At 44.2% G+C, this 20,751-nt stretch overlaps 1 protein-coding gene across 4 annotated transcripts; it reads left to right on the plus strand.

Annotated features, from left to right (window-relative positions):
• Nucleotides 1-3,396: 3,396 nt before the first annotated feature.
• Nucleotides 3,397-18,544, plus strand: PDP1 (pyruvate dehydrogenase phosphatase catalytic subunit 1). 4 transcript variants are annotated; one of them, XM_084510527.1, is made up of 3 exons: nt 3,404-3,490; nt 3,846-3,880; nt 6,765-10,798. In XM_084510527.1, the coding sequence occupies exons 2-3, from the start codon at nt 3,850-3,852 to the stop codon at nt 8,414-8,416; spliced, it is 1,683 nt and encodes a 560-aa protein (XP_084366653.1). In that variant the 5' UTR covers nt 3,404-3,490; nt 3,846-3,849; the 3' UTR covers nt 8,417-10,798. The 4 variants fall into 4 exon arrangements, 3 of the variants coding, with proteins under 3 accessions (XP_084366654.1, XP_084366653.1, XP_084366652.1); XR_014689919.1 differs by lacking the exons at nt 3,846-3,880; nt 6,765-10,798 and adding exons at nt 14,879-14,981; nt 15,477-18,544 and having other exon boundaries at nt 3,409-3,490; XM_084510526.1 differs by lacking the exon at nt 3,404-3,490 and adding an exon at nt 5,428-5,484.
• The last annotated feature ends 2,207 nt before the right edge of the window (nt 18,545-20,751 follow it).

The raw sequence follows: 20,751 nt of genomic DNA on the forward strand, positions 1-20,751 counted from the left end.
TTGGCTCAGGCTCCATGACCTTCTGCTTGGGGCACTCAACCCGGGAGAACGAAATGATTCCCTGGATCCGGCCCTAAGAGTTCAGACATTTTAAAATGTTTGTGTTAGTTGGAGCACATTCTCGGTTATTTGTCTGTGTCTGGACCGAAGGTGATCCTTTCGGTGGCCAACAGCAAAGTATGTTCCTTGTTTTGCGGAGCCCGCTGCCTGAGGACGGGCAGACAAGCCAGGCTGAAGGTGGGAGGACAAAACAAACACATTTTGGGGTTTGTTGTCTAAAAATATAACCTAAACATACCGTATAAAGCAAAGAGCAAATATTTATGTAGGAGAGTTCGCTTGAGATAGTAATCCTATTTATTAACCAAGGAAAACAGGACCCTAACTCATCTTTCTTCTAAAAATAATAATTTTTTCTCTGCTATTTCCCCTGGAGCCTTTTGAATCTTTTACACATCAGCCAGCACGACTGGAAATGCAGTTCCCTTTTTAAATGCTTGTAGCAAATGTAAAAACTGCACACCAGGAGCAACAGCTGGAGAAGGGATCAGCCCCTTCGGAGCCAAGATTGCTGGAGCCAACCTCCCGATAGCCTGAAATTGTTTCCACACAGAACAGGCACCGATAATGTCAAAAGTGTCATTCTTGAAGTCTTTTCCACTGACATTTTGGTGCAGCGTCTCCTTTACTTCAGCGAGTTAGCAGAATGCTTTGTTCCTGTACTGGGTCTGGCTGGGATGGAGTTAACCCTCCCTGCAGCAGAGGCTGGTTGTGGTGGAGTTCGGCTGCCTAAAGAGGTAAAAGCACCACAATTCCCCAAATCGGATACCAAATCCTGAAAGATCCACCCAGATGAAGTGTGTAAGCTACAGCACATCTCCTACCAAGTGCAAGAAAATGCATTTAATTATCTGCTAACGAGATTTGAGGAATATGATCAGATGGTGCAAGGAAGTCCTGAAGGGCAACAGGCAACAGACACAAGCTGAGCAAGAAAAAGTCTGTTTAAGGAAAATAATATCTTTGGAAAGCAGGCGGTGAAGCATGGGAATTGGGGCTCAGGCAGGCTGGAGAGTCTCTGAGCATCTCAGAGGTGCTCAGGACCAGCCTGGCCGAGGCCCTGGGCAGCCTCACCAAGCTCCTGTCCTAGCTTATCTTGGTTCTGGGATGCTGGCTCCCAACGGCTGTGTTTTGGAAAGGATCAGGGCAGCAGGATACAGAAAGGTGCAGTCAAAACCTGTCTTTGAAGCAGTCTGAATGAAGACTGCAGGCCATCGCTGTCTGCAGGTATGCTGTCTGCTTCGAGCTCTAACGACACATTTATTTTTGCCACGTAATGCATTTGATTTCTGCTAAAAATAAACGATGGGAACAGATTTACATTGCTGTCATTACTTCTGTGGTGCTTTCAGGAAAGGTGACAAGAGTAATTCAGTCTTGTCCTACCCTTCCTATATATTCAGTACGTGCCACGTTTCTCTGCCCCGTTTTCCCCTTTTTTAGGGTTTTCTTTTGGCTTTCCAAATTTTGGGACAGGTTTTATAGGCACCTGCTCTTTTCACGAGGCGCAGCAGCACGATGGCATTTGGGAAACACTGTGTGCAAAGACATTGTTAAAGCCTTAAGCAGTCAAGGGCTATAAAACCAATCGAGGCATTACCCCGTAGTCCTGAACCAGCTTTCATTATAACTGAACCAAATCTCATCATACAACGATCACTTAAATAGACCCAGGCACAGGTCTGTCTTCCCACAAGCTTTTATCTCCTGATGGAGAATGAGGATGCCTCAGTTGTGCCTCCCTACGTAGCCTTAGGACCTTTCTAATCTCAGGCGCTTTACAGTCACTCTTGCAAATACAAAATGATGTAAATGGTTGTTGTTACAGCACACCCTGCCAACCTACTTCCACCCATGTGCTACCGTTAAAAAAGAATGTAAATTATTCATCCCCCATGCCATTTAATGAAGTATTTTATGTGCAACGGTGTCAGACACCATTAACTTGCTTTTTACTCTAAAGTGGGCTGCAAAGAGAGGGATGATGGTGTACTTTTTCAGATAAATAAATGTCACAAAAGTCACCCAGAACACCGATAAACAGTCATTTTAGTATTTTGTGGTTTCAGCTACCACTGTGGAAGACCTGTATATTCAAGGGTGGCATCATACCTTCCCAGCTGGTTTTCATATATAGGGTCACTGGGAAGAACTTTTTAATATCCTAATTAGACATCTTGAGTCTTTTGGGTAATACACAGGGATTTTCCTGTTTCCTCTCTTCATTTCTGTCTACATCTGTGATCAACCTACCAAAGCTGGATAAAGGTGCAAATATAGTCAAAATTAAGGTTTCGTTACAGCTGTTAAAGGAATGCTTGTTGCAATGTTTCACAGGTAGCTGCACGTCTGATGCTCAGCAGAGCGGGCAGCCTGGCCACCTTAGAATTGGAGAGGCATGAGGGCACAGGCACCTCTAAACAGAGCAAATCGAAACATTGCTGAATTTATGATGGTTTTGTTTTCAGAAATGTATATGCAGAATCCAGGCTGGCTCAAAGCATCTCAAAAAACCTGGCTGTTGCCCTGGAGATGTGGAAGGGGGACAGGACTGTACCTAACGGGGGGGAGAGCTGCTTGTGGGGCACGATGGGCACTGCTCCTTTGGGCAAGGGCTGCTCCTGCCCCACAGCTGCTGCCCTCGGGCTGTTCCTCGCTGGCAGCAGCTGCCCAAAACCCCATGTTCCCAGAAATGGGGCTGGTGGCAGTGGAAAAACAGGGCGCAAACGAGCAGCACAAACCCCCAGTGCTGCAGCATGGTCTTCAGTCACCTCCTGCAGCGTTAACAGGCTTCATAAAACACGAAGGCACCTCTGGAGCGTTTCAAGGGGGGACAAGAGAGCACATTTCGTTATTTTGAAGTTGTTCGGGCTCAGAAACCAGCACGCCACACGGCAGCTTTGAACAACGCCCCTGCAAGCGGCTTTATTAACGGCTGGCAACGACGGGGCTCTGCCTCCCGACCCGGGAGGAAGCCACCACGCCTCTCCCTGCAGACACGGCGAGGAGAAGAAGAAAAAGCTCTGGAAAGAGCCAGGGGCAGGGGCAGCCCCAAGGGCACCGCCTCAGGAATCGCCTCAGCCATGCCCCCCCCCCCCCGCCATCTCCCCCTCCCTCATGGGGGGGAGGGGGGGCAGTGGGCGTGGCTTCGCCGCCTTCCCGCCTTCGCGCCCCTGCGCGCGCACGCAACGTCCCCTCCCCCTCCCTCCACCCGCGCGCCTCAGCGGCCGCCGAGCCTCCGCGTCACGTGCCCCTCCTTGCCCTCCCCGGCAGCCAATGGGCGGGCGCGCCGCGGGCCGCGGAGCCTATATAAGGCGGCGCTACGCGCGGCGGCCCCAGCAGTGAGGCGGCGGCGGCGGCGTGAGTGGGTGTGCGCGCGGGGCGGTGCCTGCGGCGGCTTCCCGGCTGCAGCCGTCCGGGCAGGAGCCAGGTGAGCCAGCTCTGGGGCGGCGCGGAGAGGAGAGGGGCAGGAAGGGCCGGGAGGAGGCATGGAGGGCGGCTGTGTCAACCTAAGGGGGTAGCGGCGGCCGGCGGGGCGGGCCGGGCCTTGCCCTGCCCTACCCCGGGGGAGCGGGCGGCGGCGGCTCGGTGTGTGCGCGGAGCGGCTGCGTGTGTGCTGTGCCTCCCTCCCGGCGCCCCCCCGGGCGCTCCGTCTTCTCTAACGTCCTCTCCGCCTTTGCTTCTTCGCCCTCTTTTTTTCCTCCCCCCTTTTCCCTTCCCTTCCCTCCCCCCACCCCGCCCCGGGCTTCTGCTTTGTGGATGTTGGCGGCTTCTTGTTGTGACAGGAGAATGTGTGTGTGCCCCGGGCCCAGGCGGATCGGTATGTATCTCGCACCGGTGTTTGGGGAGGGGTTTGGGGGTCCCCAGGGCCAAGCCTGCCTCGTTCCTTCTCCCCTCCTCTCCAGCAGCCTGCTGCCTTCAGGTCAAGTGTCTGACAGTGCTGTTCAGGAGGTGTTTTGGAGGAGCAGCATCAAGTGGCCTTTGTAGTACAGTTGTAGTAAGCCCTTGTTAAAGGAAGGGGTGATATACTTCTGTTTAATCAGAATAGTACTACAAAATCCATAAACTGGCCATCTGGCTCATTATTTGCCATGTTTGTGGCCTGAGAAGTAGTGTTTGTACCCTGTTCTCAGCCTGAAGAGGCTTTAAAATCTATCCTGATACCAATCAGCTGACAAATCCCGCTTGGATAGTAAAATTTCTTCTTAATGCCTTTTCCTTTTGTCCTATCATCTTCATTAACTTAAGGCCTTAAAGTACTTCAGGGCTAGCTGCAGTGTGCTTTTATTTTGGGCATCCATGTTGCAGGGTTAAATGGGAGAGACTTGGAATGGTTTCAGTTGATGTTGGTAGACTTGGAATTTCTTTGACTTGATCAGCTGGGTCTAAAATCAGGCACACAAAGCAGACTCGGAAAAGCTGGCAGGGATTCATTGTGAGAGATACAGGCAGTGGAAAATTGGAGGTTATTTTCTTCATGCATCTTCACAGGTTTCATTAAACATTTGCTAAACTAAGGATAAAAAATAAGCAAAATAACTTCTAGTGGCACTGCAGGGCCACTATATCAGCAGTATGCTTATAATTTTGCTTCATCATGGGTTGACAGCAAAGCTATTGGAACAGCTGTAAACCACGCATGGGTCAGCACTGAACTCAAGTATGTAGCAGTCAGACCCTCCGTAGGGGTCTAGCAGACCAGCGTGAGATCTGAGGTGCTGCTGCAGACCTGACACATCTGTAGAATGCTGAGGATCCCATTCTGTAATCAAAGTTGTGGCTTTCAAATGTCATGTGAAGAAATGCACATAACTGTTACCAAAATAGCTCCTGTATAATTAGAAGGCAGTAATAGACTTTAAAATCTATATTTGGAGTTGCAGTTCACTTGTGTCATACTGTGTGCATGTGAAGTCTGGGCTGGAGAAAGACATTTTCTGGGAAGCCAGTGGCTAGCATAAATTTATTATGTGCCTGGGAGTTCAAGCCAGTGCACTGCTGCTGAGTATATGGGCAGCTGGCCGGGGTCCACAGGACTATGACCGAAGCTCTCCCTGGTAGCTGAACCACAGCAAATTGGCCTCTTCAGGCATCATAGCTGTCAGGAGGAGGCCTGGGAGAGGTCAGTGGACAAAAAAATCTTTGTGAATACAAGTTTGGATTGACAGGCGCTTCTTCAGGGAACGAAGGTACAATGTGAGAACGCCAGTGGAATGGTAAAACACAAATTCGACTTTTCTCAGTCACAAAATATGTAAAATGCTGAAAGCAACGGGGTCTACTCCTAAGAAGAGGCAGGCTTGCAGAGCATTGCTTGCTTCCTTGTCTTCCAACACAGAACAGGGTGTGTTCATGTGCTTATTCTAGATACTTCTTCGCTGATAGACTGCCACAGAATTCTGATCAATGGGAAGCAGAGAATAGGTGAGAGACGAGTGCCTGACAACAATACCTAGGGCTGCGGAAGCCTTGTACAAGAACTCTAATCTTTTTAGAAGAAGCAGTTACGCTGAAGCTTAATCATAAAGAAACTTGATCATAAAAGATGGAAGGAGAAAAATGAATTGCCATTAACTGTGCACACTTTGCATAAAAAAAAAATGCAATTCTGCTCTCTTCCCACTGCATTTTTTTCAAGTTTCACACTAAAACACTACCTGAAAATGAAGCATAATGAATAAGAGGTTTAAGAGGTGCTCGTGCTAGTGTTGTGAATGAGTGTGGTAATGGGGACAAGTAAAGTGATGTTCGAGTAAGTTTTTTCCAGAGGAATGAAAAATTATTAGGGAGACTTACGCATGGCAAAGCATTAGTGCTTTTCTTGGGCACTAAATTTAGTTATTTTACTGTAGCACTGATCTAGCTTTGGGTTAGTGTGGCGCTGTTCTAGTGGTGGAAGAAAACCCAGGTTGTATGTAATCTTTCAACTAACTAGCTTTTTTTTTTTTTAGCAATTTATAATCCTAAAACTGAGGTAGATCAGCTGTTAGTAGCAGATGTACATTTTCTACCACTTATATTTTTATCTGATGAACTAGAAATCTATTGCCTAGACTCCTGTGGCTGCTTTGTATATATAGACACCGTGATGTCACAAGTGTGACAGTTTTGCATGTGAAAGGGGGGAGAAGGAACAAACCTTGCTATTGGCTTCTGTTTGCCTAAAATAGGTCTGCTGTCTGCTGCTTGCTTTTTATCATCTAAAGCATCTTCATCTTAGTGCTGGTTGTCTGTCATCTCGATGGTGTTCCTCGAAGCTCGCTGTTACGTGTTATCTCTTCAGTCTCACAAAGACTGCATCTTCCTGTGCCGCATCCGGCTCTGCTGAGCTGGAATCTCAGCATCAGCAGGAAACCAAACCTCCATAGAAGCCTCGTGGAGCATGGCACTGCTCTGTTGCATTGCTGCGTGCTAATTGTTGCCTGAAATCTTATATGGAGCTGCATTGTCTGTCTGGATCGCTGTCACTTCCTTACTACTGTCTGAGTGGGTGTAAGAGCTACTGCCTCTATGCTGAGCTTCTGAGTATGGTACAGCTTCTGTTGTTATAGCCCAGCACTGTATAAACAAGCACTTCTTCCTCTTCTGTTTATTTCATGTTATAAGCAACTTTGTTTAGGGGCTGTAGAAGTCTTAACACAGTCTTCTGGGGGAAAAAATCTGTTAGCTGTCCCCCTAAGCACAGTTGTTTTCTTGTATTTCAGCAATTCCAGTCCGAAGCTCCAGGCTGCCATTGCTGTCTGATGCCATGCCAGCACCAACTCATCTGTTCCCATTGATTCGTAGCTGTGAGATTAGCAGAATATGCAGTACTGCTTGTTACTGCCACCATAAACATCTGTGTTGCTTTTCCTCTCATTTTGCTCACGGTCACTTCAGATATGCACCTCAGAAGAGATTTGCAGCACTTTATAGGCCAAAGGAGAACTTTAATCATTTTATTCACGCGAGGGATTACGCTTCTACACCACAGAGATTTTACCTCACTCCTCCACAGGTCAACAGCATCCTGAAGGCAAACGAATACAGTTTTAAAGTCCCAGAGTTTGATGGCAAGAATGTGAGCTCTGTCCTTGGCTTTGATAGCAACCAGTTGCCTGCTAATGCTCCAATCGAAGACCGGAGAAGCGCTGCCACTTGCTTACAGACACGAGGGATGCTTCTGGGTGTGTTTGATGGCCACGCAGGCTGTGCTTGTGCTCAAGCTGTCAGTGAGAGACTGTTCTACTACATTGCTGTCTCGTTGTTACCTCATGAGACTTTACTTGAAATAGAAAATGCTGTGGAAAGCGGTAGAGCTCTCTTGCCTATTCTGCAGTGGCACAAGCATCCCAATGATTACTTTAGCAAAGAAGCTTCCAAGCTTTACTTCAATAGTCTGAGGACTTACTGGCAGGAGCTGATTGATCTCAATAGCGGAGAGACTACGGATGTGAAAGAAGCTTTAATTAATGCTTTTAAGAGGCTTGATAATGATATTTCTCTGGAAGCTCAAGTAGGAGATCCAAATTCTTTCCTCAACTACCTAGTACTGCGAGTAGCGTTCTCTGGTGCAACTGCCTGTGTGGCCCACGTAGATGGTGTTGACTTGCATGTGGCAAACACAGGTGACAGCAGGGCCATGCTCGGGGTTCAGGAAGAAGACGGCTCTTGGTCCGCAGTCAATCTCTCCTATGACCACAACGCACAAAATGAACGGGAAGTGGAACGTGTGAAAACGGAGCATCCCAAATCTGAAGAGAAGAGTCTGGTGAAACAAGACCGCCTCTTGGGCCTGCTGATGCCTTTCAGAGCTTTTGGTGATGTGAAGTTCAAGTGGAGTATTGAACTACAGAAGAGAGTGGTTGAGTCAGGCCCGGATCAGCTGAATGACAATGAATACACCAAGTTTATTCCTCCCAATTATCACACTCCCCCTTACCTCACCGCTGAGCCAGAGGTCATCCATCACAAATTAAGGCCGCAGGATAAGTTCCTGGTTTTGGCTACAGACGGGCTGTGGGAGACTATGCACAGGCAAGATGTGGCTAGAATCGTAGGGGAGTACCTCACTGGGGTTCACCACCAGCAGCCGATAGCTGTTGGCGGTTATAAGGTAACTCTGGGGCAGATGCATGGTCTCCTCACAGAAAGAAGAGCGAGGATCTCTTCAGTATTCGAAGACCAGAACGCGGCGACTCACCTGATCCGTCACGCAGTGGGCAATAACGAGTTTGGCACTGTGGATCACGAGCGGCTGTCCAAGATGCTCAGTCTTCCAGAAGAGCTGGCTCGCATGTATAGAGATGACATTACCATTATCGTGGTGCAGTTCAACTCGCATGTTATAGGTGCATGTCAAAATGAAGAACTGTGAATTTGCACGTAGGGAACTGGTTACCAAAGCTGTAACGATGGCCAGTACGAGCAGCAGATGGAAAAACAGACAAATTCAATAAGTGAGCAAACTGGTTGCTTGCTAGATTCAACATAATCCATTGTTCCTGCCTTCCCACAGAGCTCTAGATAGAGGGGGAGTGCTATTGACCTTAAGTCACTTGAAGAGGAAGTCACAGTTTGGGAAAAGAGGTTTTTGTAATAACTTTGCACTATTGATTTCATGAATGCTGCTAGAACAATGTCTTGAATTTGGCAGAGCTGCATGAGGGAGGGAAGGGAGGATTAAGAATTAACTACCAAACATCTGGCTGTTCAAGAAACGAAGCCTGTTAACATCTGTAAATATCACTGTCTTAAAAGATGAGTAATGAGGAATGTTGTTGAATTCTTACAGGGCTAATTCTTGCGGAGAAGGTGCGGTTGGTTATTTGTGAATATATTGACAACCTTTTCCTCTAAGTAGGAGGATGACTTTAACCGAGTAGGTCTTCAATGTAACAAAGTTATCTCACTCATATAGACAATGTCATTTGCTTAAGGATATTTGTCTAAGTGTTGACTTTCAATGCAGGTCTAAGCCATAATCAATACTTGAGATTCTGTTCTGGTTTAATCATATCTTTATACGCAGTGACTTCTAAATGTCTGTGCATCAATAGCTTCTTGGCTTGTGGGTTTCTGCACAACTTGTAGGGCAATAATACATTACAACATGCAGTTAAGGTATCAAGTAACTTCGTGGAGGACTTCAGCATGAAGAAACTTGCAGACTCCTCAGAAAGAGTCTATGTTGCTAGTCAAGACTGTGTTGGCTTTCCTAAAGGTCATGTCCTTCATGTATTCCACCCTGTCTGGTGTTACTTATCTGGTAAGATAAACCTTCACCTGAAAAGATCAGGAAATCATTACTAACCTCATTGTGGCTTTGTAATTTGCACTCGTTTTTACTTTGGCTGTTTCAAGTGGTCACATAATGAATGTCTTGCACTTGAATACATATTAGTAAGAATGTCAGATTTAAAAACTACAAATTACAAAAAATGAAGTATGGCTTGTACATAGGGTTTTAGTTGGGAAGCTAACTGGCATGCACGTGTATGTTTAGTGGCTTTTTTTCTAGCAGCTTTATTAGCAGCTCTGGTTCTCTGGACAGCTGGTGTATGCATGTTCTTACAGTCCAGAATGTTACCACATGGCAGTCTCCTAAATGGGTCTGTTTGGCTTGTAGGTGTTGAGTTTGAACTTAACAAGTAGTGTCCTGGACTAAACTTGGGTGCCTCAAGTTGTTGGGCTCTAACTGTAAAAAGGAGGGACTGACAACTAACTTAAAGGTCGTCATTGCATCTGTTTGAGATATGTCACATTGTACAGATTCCTCTTAAGCTGCCCTTAATTTAAAAACTGAGATGCTGGCTAAAATGCCAGTCCTTGGTGACTGGGAGAACACTTGTAACTTGAGTCATGTGTTCTAGAGAAACTCTAGATCAATCATAGGTCAGCATACTTCATTTCACAGAGGTGTTTCAGCTAAAATAACTTCCTTAAGCCTTCATTGCCAATACGAAAAGAAAACACAAACACTTTAAAAAAAAAAAAAAAAAAAAGCCCAGCTTAGTTTGGTTAGTTGAGTAATGTGGCACTTTCCACTAAATGCAAATATTTCCAGCTAAGCTTACTGTTACATAGGGTACACTTAGCTTGAACAAGGAACCTGTGCTATAGTAAACACTGGCTCCTCGGACTCATGAGTGCTGGGTGTACTTAGTGGCCTGCAGCTTTAATCTGCCTTCCCTTTACCCAGCCTGAAAATACCAGGATCAACTTTGCTGGAAGGTTAATGCTATCTTCAGTTTGCATCCAAGATGTGAACAGCCCTTCTTTATTCGAAGGGAAAAGGGGAACTCTAAAATGCTTAGACAAGTACTGGCTGTTGACATTGCTTCTGTATGTTGTGTTTTGGTGCCTGTCTTTAGCTAGGTCAGTAGACTTCATGTTCTATCATTCAAATGCAGTATGTATCTAAGCTGTTACAGTATTTAACTTTCTTACTTTTTTTTTTTACTGTTAAAGCTCTATTACATGTATTGATGTATTTAACCTATGATTCTTGATATGGATTTGGTACAAGTCATGGCTAGAAGAAATGAATATTGGTCCCATGTACACAACTTTTGAGGAGAAGCTGCTTTTTGTAGAAAAGACGCATATGTATGGGGTCAGACAAAATAGTATTTATGTCTTGCTTGGAGACTTGCTCAGTATGTATGCAGTGAACAGAAACAGCGGAACTGCCTGCTGAACAGGTGATCTGAACAAATGTCTTTTAATAGAATAAATAAAATGATCAATTATGCAGAAATCCTTGTGTATTGGCTTGATACAGAATGCAGCAGTGGCTCTGCCAGGGGTGGAGCTCATGAAGCTCTCTTCATTTCAAGTGTGTTCTGTTGTGCAGCCACAGTTATGAATAGACCAGATGGCTCAACAATGCAAAGCATAAATGGAAACAGGCTGGGAACTGGGCTTCAAAGCTTCCAAATGCCACGGAGGCTTGAACCCTACATCAGGTGTGCTGCTGCTGCCGCCTACTGACAGTAGAGCTTAAAAAGAGCCTAAATCCTCTCTGTTGGTACCTCCTGAGCGTTCCCCTTCCCTCATTGTTCTCTCGAGAAGGGAGATGGGGGTGCTGGAGATAAAAACAGGCGTTATCAGCGCACAGAAATCCAAGGCAACAACATAAGTTGTGGACTGTGCCCTATACAGAGCAATATTTCATAAGCAAATGATCTATTACACATGCAGATCAAAATGACTTGATGGTGAGCTAAAAAGGAGCAGCTCGTGCACCACAGGCTGAGAACGTGCTCTGTTGGGTTGCTCACCAAGCCTGTTGCACTGCAGGGAGCATTGCTATGCTCTATGGGAGGAGGGTGCAGCGATTGCTTGTTACACAAATACGTGTTTCACAGCTGCAAGTAGATGGCTTAACCCAGAAGGATGGCTCCTAAGCCTTCAAATTCATCTTTAAGCCAATATCTTTAAATGGTTCTAGGTGAATATGCCAACAGAACTGTTTTGCAGTAACAATCCTAGATAAGGGGGGAGTGGCAAATCTTCCTGTGATCTGCTTTCATTTTAAGGATCTAATTCCATTCCCTTGTGTTTAAAAAAAAATGGTATGTGTTATAAAATTCTGCCAAAAGCAAGTATAACGTGTTACAGCTGTTACTGTGAGAGCTTCCACATTCTCATTTTGCCTTTTGTATGCAAGACTTGAGTTCAGAATTCATTTTGTTTTTCCATTTCCTTACCATAGGGCAGAGTTCTGCGTGTCATGCTCCTAAAATGTGACGCATGCTGTAAGAGCATAGTCTCATCACGATGTGCTGTTTATAGCTGGACTCTTAGACTTGGGTTCCTGTACTTTGAACCGTTCTGGAGCAAAAGGATGTCTGGTAACTGCTTCCAGCGAGTGTGCTACAAAACAGTTAGGCTGCTCTGGGGGAAGGCATGTCTGTAATGAGATTACCTGGCATTGATGGACAATTCAGGTTTTCAGTCCTGCCCATCTGCGATATCCCAGGCTCCCTGATGCAGATAGCGTCTGGTTTCATGGCTTACAGTAACTCCCTGCCACCTGATGTGCACCAGTGACCTTTATCAGTGTGGCTGCTGAACAGGGAGCAAGCAGTGCTGCTGCACGGCAGTCCAAGAACGGTACCTGCACGAGGCGTTTGGGCATGCCAGGGGGATAGTTCTTGTAGTTAAGTTTTCTTCCTATGCAGGAAGCTCCTCGTTGCTGTTCAGTAACATGTAAATAGAAACAATCTGTGGAAATGGAGTATCTAGCCAAAATGTCCTGTCTTTAATTTGGGGAAGCTGAGAATGAAGCCCATCCTGGGGGTGGGATGAGAAGGAGCTTTCTTGCACGCTGCAGGTTGATGTAGTTACCTTGCTGTATGGAACAACGAAGAAGTTAAGCTAAACTTATTGAAATGAGCCCAAAGTGATGGTTTGCAGAGATCTGCATCCTCCTGAGAGGTGCTTCAAGTGTGATAGTGCTTTGGTAGATGCCTTATTCTGTTATGTTCAGAGGCTTAAGTGTAGAAGCTGATGAGATACTTCATTGCTGTGTATCGGTTCCTGTCTTAATACAAAGAAGCTTTAAACAAAGCAGGCTTCAGAATGAATACATTCATGCCTCAAAATGGTGGTTTAGCTGTTTTGTCCTTTCTTCTCTGTTTTAATTTGAAAGCCTGCCTTTGCCAAATGGTTTCACTTCCAGAATTTTGCCATTTACTCAGCAGTGAATACAGAAAGTCGTTCCAGTGATATAACTGTCTACCCTTAGGTGTTCTTTGTGTAGGAAAAAGGCTCGCTGATGCCTTCTGGATTAAATTATTCATTTAACAGCTACAGCATATTTAATTGTTCTGCAAACAAGTAGATGTCCCTTCATCAGGAGCATTATTAACTAAATGCAAGCTCATTATCACTATTTCTCAGTTGTATTAACTCGATTTACCGGATCTTGATTAGGGGGTTATTTCTTTTAGATGAATCTCATAACATACCCTGTTAATTAGTCAGTAGTTCAGAGATAAATGTTATACCTGTGCAGTGAAGTTCACTTTTTTTTTTCCTATCCTAGCCAGCTGGTATTAAACACTGATGACTGATTTTAATTCTTGTCTTATGAAAGCCAAGTCTGGACCTAATCCCAAGCTGCCTGTATCATGTGAAGTATGTTCCTGGTGGAGGGGAGAGAAAATAGACTAAATTTTGTAAGTACCGCATCCTTTAAACACACAGTCCAGTCTGAATTCTGATCCTTTGAACCCACATCAACTGTGCTTGAACGAAGGAAGAATCAGAAGAACTTAACTCAGTCACTTGGCAGATTTCAGTAATAATAAATTGTCCCCCATGTTAATGCCCTGATAAATCCAGGGTCATATTTGTGATGCCGTAGATTAACCTGTCCTCTTTGCTTTTCCTTCTGGTTGTGTCTTCTGTCTTACTTCTGTCCCTATGTATGTGTTATTTAAACGATAGATGGCAGGGTAATGGGCAGGGATAACTTTCTGACCTTCATAATTGGATCACAAATGGAACTTGAGTTGGCAGCAGCACTGCATTGTGAATACAAAAGCAATCTGAGATGAATAAATGCTCATCTGTTTGCTGTGCTGCAAGGCCGTGGTGTTAGAAACCTTGTCTCGTGTGCTAATGTCAGCGTGCAAGTCTTCTGGAAAAACTGCATTTATTGCAAGTGACTCACCTAATCGCTTGTGAAACTTTCTCAGATTACATAAAATGCACCATAAGGAAGTTCAGGCACTGGACTGATAATGGCAAACTGCTTTCTGGTGGCAATTACCAGGAAATTAGGGTTTTTGGATATGAACTAATAAAAGGAGTAGACTAAAAAGTGACTCCAAAAAATAAATCAGGCCCTTTCAGCAACAATGTGGAGGATGGCCTTAGACTTCTGATTGTTTTGAGATGGTTCTGCCTTTATCCTTTCATCTCACTGGGCAGGGAAAAAAAGATTGAAAACCAGCTGGGTGTGTATCTGTTCCTGTCTGAATCAGCTAACTGGCTTTACAGATTGCAGGTGGTGGTGTGACTGGCTGTTTGATGTCATGGTGGGTCTTTCTTTCTGACCTGGAAAATGGTCCTTGACTTCTCATTCTAAATTTCTTAACTAGTAAGTTCTGCTTGATAGAACTTGCCAAACTATTTATGTGGCATCATGATCAAACAGTCCATTTTTAATATCCTGTATCTGTGCTTAAGGGTAGCATTTGTTAGTGCCTCACATAATCGTGAAGTTAATCCAGTTCAGTCTGCCTGTGTGCGGTGTCACATGCCTTTCGGCTAGCTTTCAGAACAGGAAAAACCCAATGAAAAACAGGGAAATGGTGACGTTAACAGGAAAACACCCCAGGAGCTGACACAACCACGCGTTAAGCCCAGCTCTTTCCAAAAACTCTGAGTTCACAAAATGAGTCAGCCCCCGATGACTTTCATCTGACAGAACTGCTGCAAGCCCATAACCCTTAATTCTGCAGGTGCTCCCTGTTGCCCATCCCTGGTGCTGCCTTGCCATGCTGGTGGCTACCACCTGGACTACTGTTTCCCAAGATTTTATGGATTACGAGCAAGTTTTGTGGACAGATCCATACCAGCTTTAGCTTAAGACCCCTATATCTGTGTGCACATGTATGTACAAATACACTGAGTGTCTTGAGCTCCTACTGCAGGTGGTGGAGCTGTATTGAATACAGGCCATGGAAGTTTGATGTGGGAGCTGTTCCAGCCCACTCCAAAACACCTCTGTTCAACTCCACTGACTGCACCAGCCTGGTCACCTTGTTCACATGCAGGCAGCTCCATCGGGTGCTCGCTGGAGGCAAGCCTCAGTCTTCCTTTCCAGGGCCTTCAAGGATACGGTCAGTCTGCGGATCCTGCATCTGCCCATCCTGCACAGCAACACACACATCTTGGTTTTTGAATTCAGCGTTGTACCTGACGTACCTGTAAGTAGCCCTATTCTGCCTTTGCCCTTTGGTCTGTTAGATAAATGGAAGTGCCTGTCATGCCCACTGCCTTAATATTTCTTATGTTGGCCTACACAGATGTAGGACATGGCTCTCCTGGGCTGTAGGTTTTTCATCCCTTTTCCTCCTAGGCTGCTATTACATCGAACTCCCTTTATTTTCCCTGCTAAACAGTTTTAAGTGAGGAATACATGGCTTCCTTGTAATCCCTAACGACTGTCCTTGACTTGTAGTTAATAGTACAGAAGGGAGTCTTCTAGCAGGGAGTTGCCCAGAAGGGCGGGCTTGCTGGTGAAACTGCAGCAAACACTGACATGAAAGAGTCTGAGGAGCTGTCTAGCTCAGTGTCAGAAAGGCAGCTAAGTATAAAATACATAATGAGTGTTTGTGATGAGCTAGCTGGCAGTATTTCTTTTGTGAGGTTTGGACCACCTTTATGTGAACTTCATGCTGTTTCATCCGAATCTTTTCCAGGCAGGTGAAAAGAAGCCAGAGGTGCTCATTTCTGACATCTGAGGAAGGCTACTGACTGCGCCTGGTACTTTGACAAAAGTAGATAAGAAGCTATTGTGAAAAGCCAACAGACCAGAAAGTACAAGGAGGAGAGAAAACAATACAAGGCTAGGTCCCCAAAATAGCAAATACTTCCCTCTCTCCCCTCCAGGTTGGTAGCTGGCAAGCATTCAAGCTGATATTCCTTGCATTTTTAAAGCCACCTTAGCAAACAATATTTTACGAAGGAAAATTGCCTGAGGTATGTCAAGGGTTTGAACAGGTGGAATGTGTCATTACTGAATTTGTTCAGTGATGATTCAGACAACTTCGCCTTCTGAATTTGCTAACCTGTATGGAATAGAAATCTGAGTGCTGTGCGCCCGATTTCCTGACGCAGCTTCTTGCAGGAGCCTTTGAAGAACGTCACAGCTGTGAGATTAAAAGCTCAGTTCCGAAGTCAGGCAATCATGAAACTCTTTGATATGAGATCAAGCCTCCCAGTGTACGAACACAGAGGGTGCTTGAAAGCTCTGACTTAGAGCCTTATTTACCTTTAAAAATAAAATAAAAAAAAAGTCTAGCTAATGAAGAGACAGAAAAAGCACATCATAATCTCTAAGGCAGTGAATGAAATGGCAGCAAGTAGTTAGGTGGCTTCAGAAAAGCAGTAGAATGTGTGTTTTTTCAATAGTACACAAATATAGTGAGAGCGAATCCTTAAAAAAGTAAATTAGGCAGACCTAAGGGGGGAAATAACACCATAGTATGTCTTTGAAGCTGAAATTATACACATGAAATAAAATCTGTTATAAAACAAAAGAAATGTAGCACAAACTATAACAATGTCAGAAGAGATTTTATCAGTTACAGTGGTGACATGGTCCTGCTCAAAAAAAAAAAAAAGAGCAGAATGAATGTATGATCAGAAATAGCTGAATGGCTAAGGCAAAGACTAAAAAGCTGCTGTTTCCAACCAAAACAAAACTGAACAAAACACAGGTGCTGCTGTTTTAATTTCTAATGAGGCTTGCATTACCACTTTTGTCTCCAGAGCTGAAACCAGACAAGTCAGCAAGATGAATTTATGAGTGCAGGAAACTTAAAAAAACAAGGCTTGTGCAAATCAAGGAATAATAACTTTTTGGTTTTTATATTGCTATGACCCTTCAGTGCAGAAGGGAGAAAGAAAGCTCAGGGGAAAGAAGAACAACAGACTAAACAGAGAAAAGAAATCACAGCTGGGAAGCACCTGTAGAAAAGATGGAAGAAAAGTAGAAAAGCACATACAGAAAGCAGCTGGCACATGAGAGTTCATTTAGCTTCTTTATTGCGTTGTCAATGATAGTGCGCAGTCGATAATCCGTCATATCTGTCTTCGTGTCACAGCCTGGTGAGGGTTATTTTTCTCCATTCCCTGTTGTTTATCATCTTGTCACTTCATTTTCTTTTTCCATCAGCCTCCAAAGTCTTCTAATCTGAATGTTTGCAGTATATTTCAGATGTTTGTGCCTTTAGGCTGTGCTTGTAGACCGTTAAAAGCTATGCTTGGCTTGCAGTGTAGTTAAAAGCAGCTATTCACTGACATTTTTACAGTCATAATGCAAAAACAGAGGTTTTTCTCTTACATTCTCATACCAGTTGCTGCCCAAATGAATACTAATTGTGGCATTCCCTTGTTCACCAAGTTTTTCTACTTCTCTATACCTTGGGTGAAGCTATTGTCCCGAAGACAAAGTACAGAAAGTTAATTTTGTCCATCTTGAATTGCTTTAATACAATGGAAGTGCCAGCTCATGCTCACAGCATGTTGTCTGTGGGCGTACTTCAAACAAAATCTGAGGGCACTGAGAGACCCTGCCAGTCCCACAGAGAACATCAAACGACCATGTCATCTACTACCCCGAGGGCAGTAAACCATCAGGTGACAGCATTGTTTGCAAAACTGGGATCATCCCATGATTCCTGGCAGCTGGGATTTCCCAGAGGAAGACCTTCGATATATATCATAAGGTAGCTTTCTGTGACATTTTGTTTCCAGACACACCCTCTGAAATATATTTAGTTCCTAAAATACTCCACTAGTGAGTGTTTGGCAGAACAGTGTGTGTAAGTCTGCATTGAGGATGTGATAATTTGGGCGAAAACTGCAAGAAACTCCAACAACAAAAAACCTCCAAAATACATTTGGACTTTGCAGTAGTGAATCGTTGAATTATTAAACTGACATTTCTTACTCTGCAGAAAGGAAAAATGACATTTTAGAATATCAGATCAACATGGACAATATGCCAAGAGCTGGCAGCAAGGCAGAACAGGAATGCAAAACCCAGTCAATAACAAAATGGACTCAGATCTTAGACATAATAACTTAATGGGCAATGCTATATACATATAATATGTCAATAAAACACTATTTTCGGGATGAAAGTTTGTAAAATGTGAAGAGAAATATCCAGTTCAGCTGGAAAAAAATCCTCTCTAAATTCAAAGTTTTTTTTTTTACAGAGAGGAGTAAGAAGAGAAAATGAGGACATAGAAAATGTTTGATCAAACTGACATTAGTTTTGATCTACTCCTGATTTGAAGACACCAGACCTACCCAAGACATTGTTTCCGGCTGTTTTTATGGGAGGAAACTAAGAAGCAGCCAAAGTGAGGATGCTTGCAAAAGGCATCTTGGATTCAAAATGTGCATTCATTTTCATATGCTTAAATCCATTTGTGAGCATTCACATATGTGAATTTTCTGAGTCATTGTGTGGAGAAGCAGTGCAGAAGAACAATAGTACTTTCACATTCTTTTGTTGCCATTTTTTTTCTAAAACACTCAGTCAGATTAAAACAGTATTTTGTCATTAAAGAATTTGAATAAATGACCCTAAATCCGTAAGCTCCTCCCAAACACTTTATAGCAGCTCTTTACCATTAATTCCTTCATGATTTGTAATTAGTCACTTGAAGGAAGGTCAGAAGAAGGAGGAAATTGTGGTTTGAAATGTTCTTTAAAATTCAAACAATAAAAAAGAACTGTCATTGCTGATCGTTAACATGAAGAAAGCTCTGGGTGTGTTTCTTTAGGCTTCATTTTCATGGAATCACAGAAAGTTGGGGTTGGTAGGGACTGCTGGGGTTCATCCAGCCCAAATCTGTTCGACCCTCCCATGTCAATTAGACAAATTAGTCAAACCAAATAAAGCCAAGCTTCAGGCAAGTCAGGAGTAGTTTAGAGAGAGCAAGCCTCAGCCTGAGGCCTTGCAAGCTCAGTACAAAGCTTATGGGCTATTTCTTTTACCAATTCTGCGGTATTACAGTGTTTGTGGTTACAAAATCCATGCTGACTGCACCCAGTCACCTCATCCTTCATACACTTGGAAATGGTTTCTGGGAATATTTGCTCCATCGCCTTCCAAGGCTGACCAGCCTGTATTTTTCCTGGGTTCTTCTCCTTGCCCTGCTTGAAGATAGAAGAAACATTTTCACTTTTTGTTTGTTTGGGAACCTCTCCTGGTCGTCATGACCTTTCAGTGTCATATAATGTAGAAGGATTTGGTTTGGAAGGGACTTTTAAAGATCATCTAGTTCTACCATCAGCCAGCTCTCAGCAGGCATGGATGCATCCTAGCAGGTCCCATGGACTTGTGTGTGTCCCATCTTTTCCAAGTGTTTTTTAACTTCACCCTACTCAACCCCTTTTGCTTCAGTCTTTCTCACGGGCTCCAGGAGCCTGGGATTACTGAAAGCTGGTTTTACCAGTGAAAACCAACGTGAAGAAGGCGCTGAGTACCTTAGCCTTCTCCATGTCCTTCATACTCCATTCAGCAGCAGGCCTGGCTTCCTTTTGCAGCTGATATACATGTAGAAGTCCTTCCACCACACTCTAGCTTGTTAGTAATAGGCAATAAATCTTACTGCCTCCCTGCTCTGAGTCTGTTTTGCCCATTACAGTAATTGCTGAGTGATCTCCCCATCCTTATCTCAACCCTTGAGCCCTTTATGTCCTATTTTCTCCCCCTTCAAGAAGGGAGAGTGAGTGGCTGTGGTGGAACTTGGCTGCCCAACCAAGTAAAACCACCACAACTGGCTCCCATGGTCCCTTCGCTCTAGGGATGGATCCTTCGCACAGGATTTTTCTAAGCAGATACCTGAAGAAGCCAAAGTCTTCTGAAAAAGTCTTCTGAAGCCCAGGATGTGAATCTGACTTGTTCCCTCCTTGCAGAATCCTCCACCAGCTCATGGCTGCTGCAGCCAAGGTTGCCCCTGACCTTCACATCCCTGATGAGGCCTTCTTTCTTTGTAAGTGTGGGGTCCAGCAGGGTGCATGGTCACCTTTGTTAGGGAATTCTCATCAGTGCACTCCAGTAATCCTTTGCTGTGTGGGCAGCAAATTAAGAAAAGAGAAAGGTAACCAGCATAGTAACAGACAGAAAAAAAAAAAGGAAAGAAACCACTAACCTTGTTCTGAATTCTATAAATAAAATATCTAAATAGGAAGGAGAAAACATGCCATTTCCAGAGAAGGTGAGTCAGCTGAGACCTGGACTAACACCAGTTTACATGAAACGAGTCTTGAGTGAAATCCTGGCTCAAGTGAATTCAAGAGAAATCTTTGCTGGTCCTCTTGAAGACATGTGGCAGGGTTTTACTCATCTTTAACATCTTTACTCATCTTTAACAGTTAAGGATTTTGTTCCTTATTCTGCCAGGCACAACTGGGTAACCAAAGACAGTTTGCCTAGGGTGAAGTTTTCAGACATGACCACCTAGTTTAGTCCTCAGGTTTTGGATTTTGGTTTCAAAAGCAAATGCTCAGAGTGCATGTGCATCTTTTTGACATTGTTTGGCTCTCTGAAGGCTCACCCCATCTGAAAACCAAGCAGGAGAGGTCACAACGAGTAAGCACTTTGCATCCTTGGTCTTACGTCTTGATGTGTGTCAGTGCTACAGATTTGTATAGCCATAAAATAGTAACAAGTCTATTTACAAAGGCCGTGCAAAGTTAAGCTAAGCTTTGTAGGTTATAGTGAAATAAGCCGAGTAGGTTCAAAATGCAAACTGTTGTTATACATTCATAAAGTAACTTTATTTTGTGGTGTAAAACTTTCTACCAACCTTTGCAGTTTTCTCAGCATCACCCAGCAGTCCCCAGGGAACCAATTTCTCTTAATCACACCTTGCTGGCCAGGCAAAATGTGGTTGGCATTGTAACTAATTGAGTTTAACAAAAAGCCAAAGCAAGCTACAATAGTGCAGCGAT

Source organism: Aythya ferina, assembly GCF_964211825.1.
Source record: "Aythya ferina genome assembly, chromosome: 2".
In the NCBI taxonomy this organism is placed as follows: Eukaryota; Metazoa; Chordata; class Aves; order Anseriformes; family Anatidae; genus Aythya; species Aythya ferina.